The 6,305-nt window shown below is 36.6% G+C and overlaps 1 protein-coding gene and 1 long non-coding RNA gene across 2 annotated transcripts; one reads left to right on the forward strand and one right to left on the reverse strand.

The window, feature by feature from the left end:
- The first annotated feature begins 232 nt into the window (after positions 1-232).
- LOC113466349 lies at positions 233-1,553 on the forward strand. The gene is made up of 2 exons (XR_003390774.1): positions 233-394; positions 1,052-1,553. It is a non-coding gene; the product is annotated as an uncharacterized LOC113466349 (long non-coding RNA).
- LOC108252063 (probable glucosamine 6-phosphate N-acetyltransferase) lies at positions 1,410-4,413 on the reverse strand. Its single transcript, XM_026821665.1, has 5 exons — positions 4,331-4,413; positions 3,572-3,728; positions 2,870-2,932; positions 2,079-2,268; positions 1,410-1,607 (listed from the first exon to the last, which is right to left on the reverse strand). The coding sequence occupies exons 1-5, from the start codon at positions 4,388-4,390 to the stop codon at positions 1,469-1,471; spliced, it is 609 nt and encodes a 202-aa protein (XP_026677466.1). The 5' UTR covers positions 4,391-4,413; the 3' UTR covers positions 1,410-1,468.
- Between the last annotated feature and the right edge of the window lie 1,892 nt (positions 4,414-6,305).

Below are 6,305 nucleotides of genomic sequence, written 5' to 3' on the forward strand. Positions count from 1 at the left end.
ACGAATCGCACTAAATGTTTTTCAGTCCTAACACCAAGAGTTATCATTATCATGCAGAACAAGTTTAAATCAAAGACCAATCTTTTGACTTTTTTTAAAAAAAAGCTAAATCGATTGAAGAAGCTATTCAGCAATTCAGCTCTTTAGAAATTTCAAAGTCATCTCACTGGCGTATTAGAATAGAATATTCGCGTTTCTTTTGTTTCCCACTTCTTTCCTTCTTTCTAGACTTGATATTGACGTCAAAAATAAATTGATTGTTCCATATTTTTCAGTTTCGTTTTCAAAAGATTTGTAAGAAATCACGTGTTCATTGAACCGTCTGACTAGATACAAGTAGTAAGGTAGGTACTTTAGATATCTTCGATAGTTGAACTATTTATAATATGTTAAGGTATATAAAAAATTTCAGCTATGTTTACCATGTAGGTACAACTTTGGGTGTATTATTTAGTTAATTCTTGTTTCTAGTGTGTAGATTTTTCGTATACTTTTAATTCAGCCTTTTTAACAAGTTTTTCTTCTACTATATTTTTTTGGTTTCGTAATTAGGTATTAGCTTTGTTTCTTTCAAGTTGTTTTTTGTACTATTAATCTTTCTCTGTTTTCTATCCAAATCTCTTTCTTCTCTTCTTGTGACTTGATATTGACGTTAAAAATAAATTAATGTTTCCATACTTTTCAGTTTCGTTTTCAAAAGATTTGTAAGAAATCACGTGTTCATTGAACGGTCTGACTAGATACAAGTAGTAAGGTACTTTAGATATCTTCGATAATTGAACTATTTATATTATGTTAAGGTATATAAAAAAATTCAGCTATGTTTACCATGTAGGTACAACTTTAAGTGCATTATTTAGTTATTTCTTGTTTCTCGTGTGTAGATTTTTCGTATACTTTTAATTCAGCCTTTTTAACAAGTGTTTCTTTTACTATATTTTTTGGTTTCGTATTTAGGTATTAGCTTTGTTTCTTTCAAGTTGTTTTTTGTACTATTAATCTTTCTCTGTTTTCTATCCAAATCTCTTTCTTCTCTTCTTGACATGTTAAGGTATATAAAAAATTTCAGCTATGTTTACCATGTAGGTACAGCTTTGGGTGTATTATTTAGTTAAGTAATTCTTGTTTCTAGTGTGTATTATTCGTATACTTTTAATTCAGCCTTTTTAATAAGTGTTTCTTCTATTATATTTTTTGGTTTCGTATTTAGGTATTAGCTTTGTTTCTTTCAAGTTGTTCTTTGTACTATTGATCTTTCTCTGTTTTCTATCCAAATCTCTTTCTTCTCTTCTTGCTTTTTGGGGTTGATGTTTTTCTTTTGTACTCTCTCAAAATTCAAATGTCTTGCTGTTATAAAATTGTGTCTCCTGTTCTTCCTGCTTTTGGGTGTTTTTCTTTCAATTTCCTTCTGTCGTGGCAAGTGTGGCAGTTATTTCGACTGTGTAAGTGTGGTAGTTATAGGCCGGTCTCAAAAGTAGATCTGCATGAAGTTGTTTTTCTTCTGGAAGCCAAATGTTTCATAGAAGGGAATCATATGATCTGCACAGTCCAGAGTGAGCTTGTAGCATTGGAAATGTTTGGCCAACTTCACCAGAACGGCAATCAGACTAAAACCAAAAGAAACAAGAGCAACTATAAAAAAAAATCATTCAAATTAATTAAAGTTTTTAAAAAATCTAAGCTTGGTTGGTTGGTTGGTAGCGCGTCTGCCTTGTAAGCGCTAGGCCGCGGGTTCGATTCCCACCCGGGGCGGATTTTATCCTGAACGAATAATGTTCGCTCTTGAAACTGCTGGCTTTCTCCTATCCTGTCTTCCTTCTCTCTTCGATTTCGGGACAATAAGACCTTAGGAGTTCCCTCTATCAAACCTCTTGGAAAAAAAAAAAATTAAATCCTAAATCCCTATCACGAAGGCGCGCGAGCGTCAAGAGTTTGAATCGCCGCCGGCCTATATTAACACGAAATGGAGTTTCATGTTTTTCAGCTACTTAATACATATAGGTCAACCTCGGATTGAACTCAATCCCGAGACAATCCAAGGTACATCTCGACCTAAACGGATTGAATTGAAAACTCACAGCTTTCCCAGCTCCTTGCCTCGGTACGTGTCGTCTACTACAACTTCCTCTATCTTGCCCTTGAGTGCACACTCATGAATGAACTTCTGCTCCAGTATAAGAGACCCAGTGCCTATGACTTGCTTGGTCCTAGTGTCCTCTATAACAGTCACCAAATAGTCCTGACTTGCTTTCATACGATGGAACCGCTCTGCGAAATGAAAGACATTGGATGTAGGTAACTTGCTCTAGAAATCAGCTTAACCCCACACACAAAAAGCCCAAACTGAGGCTTAAATGTAGGGGCTGGTCAGCCCCAAAGGACGGGTTGAGCTTCTACGTATCTACGAATCTGCTCTAGAAATGGTGTTGAGATTCAAGAGTGAATGAGTTATAAAAAAAGAATTAATGAGTCAAATATTTATCATGCTTTCACCATGCTCGTTTGTACTGCATTAGATAGTATGATGCAATGCAATGGACTAGGATAGTTCAATTTCAATAATCAATACCATTCCGTTCTCGAATCTTGCATGACCTATTTCCTGATTTCTGACACAAATTCTCGAGACTTGTTATGTACACAAACCTTCATATTTCAATAATTAACATAATGGGAAATTTCGGAGATGTTCCTTTTCATGGACTACATAAATAAATGTAATAAATTCCTTTTTCTTCCGTTACAGTATCGAGAGTGTAAGGACAGCACACATTTTAAAACATTGATAAAAAAAAGGGCGCCATCCTAGGATGAATGCAGCGATTCTTCTCTGGATGATCAGACCAATCTTTTCAGCAAGAATACTTACTTTGAAACAAATCTTTGCTGATGTCACCAACGCTCGTCAGTTGCTTCAAAATATCCAGGAACCCTGAAATAAAACGAAATATTTGTACAAAGGGCGCCATTGGATATTCTGGGTTTCTATGGCAAATTGGCAAACTGAAAAGTTTCATTATCACTGCACGAAGGTCAGTGGGCTTATATTATAAGAACAAGATCCATTCACATTTCACACACTGATCGCTCTATCTCGAGAACCACAACACCTAGAAACTGAAATTTGGTATTAGGAATATTCCTTTTATGGTCTAGGTGTGCAATAAGAAAGGATTTTGCGAAAATCTAAACCGATCCTGAGATATGAAAACGAAATATTTGTACAAAGTCGGCCGCAGGTCAACGGCCCTGTTCGGCCAAAAACATATCTACTTTCTAGTGAAATAGCTTCCATATTTATTCCTTGGGTTTCCATTCACTCGGCATTTTTTGCCGATCGGCAAGTATTTAAACTTAAACAAATGGAAAGAGATCATTGCGATCTGCAAATGTTGACTGAGTGGAAACGCACCATTAGGTGGTCATCATTTCTAAAGGCTTCGCTTTGTCACATTGTTCTGTTCTTTGCCATGGACTTCATTGTAGAATAGGAAGTTACATGTATCCACTGAGAAAACTTCACGTTCTTCTGAGGGGGACAGGTCACCGACAGTTCATCTAAATTCCTTACCGTGGTCATAATCGGTCGAGTGTAGTGGCCTCACAATGAGAGAGTCGCAGAACAGATCCCGACCCGGGTTGACAATTTTCTGTTTGAATTGAGACGGGAAATCCGAGTAGTCGAGCTGAGTGAGAAGTGTGCGATCATACAAGGCTTCCTCTGTAGTCTGAGGGAGGGGAAGCACAAGCGTGAATTAGATTAAAATTAAACACACAGAAAAAGGGCCCCAAGGGGTCCCCTAAGGTTCAAATTGAACCCAAAATTTCACGAGCCAAATTTCATCAGATTTGGACTAGCCTTAGGGAATTCGCACCTTTTGTTCAAAATGTTGAAAAAACAATGGAATGTATAAAACTTGACTTAAAAAAAAAAGTCGGATAACTAGGTAGTTTTTTTTTAAATTATTATTATTATTTTTTTTTTAACATTACTTAACTTGGAACTTTTTTACCTACTTAAGTTACCTACTATTATATTTAAATTACCTAACACCTACCTAAGTACAAACATGTAAATCAAGTTGAAATAACTAATAAAAATTATAATAGTTGAAATAACTAATAAAAATTCTATAAATTATTTCAAACAAAACACGAACTCACACACTTCGGTCAAACTAATAGCTAATCCGATCAATGGAGAAAAAAACACAATTGATAACAGATCATTAAAAAAAAAAAAAAAAAAAAAAAAAAAACTGATCGCTGGTAATTAAATTAATTACCGTCACGAGGAAATATACTAATGTCGCATAGACAAGGTACCTACTTGATGTGTATGGAACAGGAATAATAACACTGTGTGAGAAACATACAAACTTATTTTCATTGTGGAAACAGCGGTGACTAACTTGATTAGGTCTCAATTCTCAATTTTTTTAGCTTTGATCTTTGATAGAGGGATCTTAATAACGGAGGTCAGGCCAGGAGAAAGGCAGCCGTTCAGAGAACGAACCTTACCTATCACCTATCAGGTTAGTTATTGCTTATTGTAAGATAAAGTTCGCCCCGGGCGAAAATTAAATCCGTAACCTAGCGCTTATAGGGCAGGCGAGCTTCCTTGCTAATTAGACTGGCAAAAGAAAATTAATAAATAGAGGAATCCGAGAGTGAGTTAACTCAAAGCTCAACATACCTACTTTTTTTAAAAAAAAAAAAAAAAAAAAAAAAAAAGACTATAATTTACCTACTCGATTGTAGGTGAAAAAACAGCAAAAAATCCAAATTTTAAAAGACTCAAGACTGTCGAATATTTTATTGTCTGATAAAGTTTCGGGGAAATGAATTAAGGTGGGACGTCTTATCAACTTTGGGCACCGCCTCTACAGTACGCATAACAGGTATTGAGATCACTCCAAGGTCATTTGCCTTAGTACCTAGGTGATAACGTGTCGGACTGCCATACAAGAAAACTCCACTGACTTCTGACTTTGAGCTAGGGAAGACGTTAACTCAGTAATTCAGTACTCAGTAGTAAGACTAGTAAGTATACTGCTTGTTAAGGAAGACATTAACTGAGTAGCTCAGTAATTAGAACTGAGTAGCTCAGTAGTTAGAACACTACCTACTTGGACAGCCTAGCTAGGAAGGAAAGTAGCGCGACTGGCTTGTAAGCACTAGGTCGTGAGTTCGATTCCCGCCCAGGGCGACCTTTACCAAAACTCATAGGTTTCGTCCTTGGAAGGGACGACTTTCTATCATTCAGCCCTCTTTTTATCTTTGATTTTGGGACGATAAGACCTCCGTTGTTACAGTTCCTTCTATCAAAACTCTTGAAAAAACATTTTCACTGATTTTGAGCGAGGGAAAACGTTTTGAACTCAGCAGTCACTACACGGCTTGTTTCAATGGAGAGGTCAGAAGTGGGTGAAAAGGTTTTGAGGGGGGGAAGGGAATACAGTGGTCATTGCACTCGCCTTGCACGCGGGAGAACCGGGTTCGACCTATGCTAGATATTAGTATTTACTAAATAGCTAAATACTAACTGACTTACAATACCTAAGTACCTAACAAGTCAAAAAAAAAAAAAAAAAAAAAAAAAAAAAAAAAAACCCAAANNNAAAAAAAATCAAAATTTCGAATTTCCCGCCAACTTTATACGCTTAAAGGCCGATGATGGCCTAGCTCAGCCCTGTACATAAACACAGCCTTAATCGCCTAGTGCGCCTAAGATGGTCGATACTTCCGATACCAAACTAGTGCAACGTTGCGTTGCTTATCTGTGATCCATTGAGTGCATGTTACAATACATGATATTGTCACTGGCTAACATGCCTACTGACTATTGATGATTTTATTTTATTTTTTAAGAAGTTTGACAGAGAGAACTGTAACTGCTAAGGTCTTATCGTCCCGAAATCGAAGAGAGAAGGAAGACAGGATAGGAGAAAGCCAGCCGTTCCGAGAACGAGCATTATCAGTCTTATCGTCCCGAAATCGAAGAGAGAAGGAAGACAGGATAGGAGGAAAGCCAGCCGTTCCGAGAACGAACATTATCGTTCAGGATAAAATCCGACCAACCAAGCTAACTAGGCTGGCTATGTGGCTATTGATGATTGTGATTTTCTGATTGATTATGGGGCACAACCAAATGAAAATTTTTTTCGAGATAGAGTCCTATTCCGATGTAAAAGTACCCAAAAAGTGCATTGGCGCACTCAATTTTCTATTAAAATTATGTTAGCTTCCAAGTACTTATGCTCAACAAGTTTAAGTAGCTGCTTGATGAACATGTAAAACTAGAC

Source organism: Diaphorina citri, unplaced genomic scaffold (assembly GCF_000475195.1).
Source record: "Diaphorina citri unplaced genomic scaffold, Diaci psyllid genome assembly version 1.1 scaffold254, whole genome shotgun sequence".
NCBI lineage: Eukaryota > Metazoa > Arthropoda > Insecta > Hemiptera > Psyllidae > Diaphorina > Diaphorina citri.

What these genes read in the sequence shown, in the direction of transcription:
- LOC108252063 (XM_026821665.1), bottom strand. Translation starts at nt 4,390, where the DNA reads ATGAAAATAAGTTTGTATGTTTCTCACACAGTGTTATTATTCCTGTTC. An exon ending in TCCTGTTCCATACACATCAA is followed by an intron (nt 3,729 to 4,330) that starts GTAGGTACCTTG and finishes CCCCTCCCTCAG; the next exon opens with ACTACAGAGGAAGCCTTGTA. An exon ending in CAGCAAAGATTTGTTTCAAA is followed by an intron (nt 2,269 to 2,869) that starts GTAAGTATTCTT and finishes TTCATTTCGCAG; the next exon opens with AGCGGTTCCATCGTATGAAA.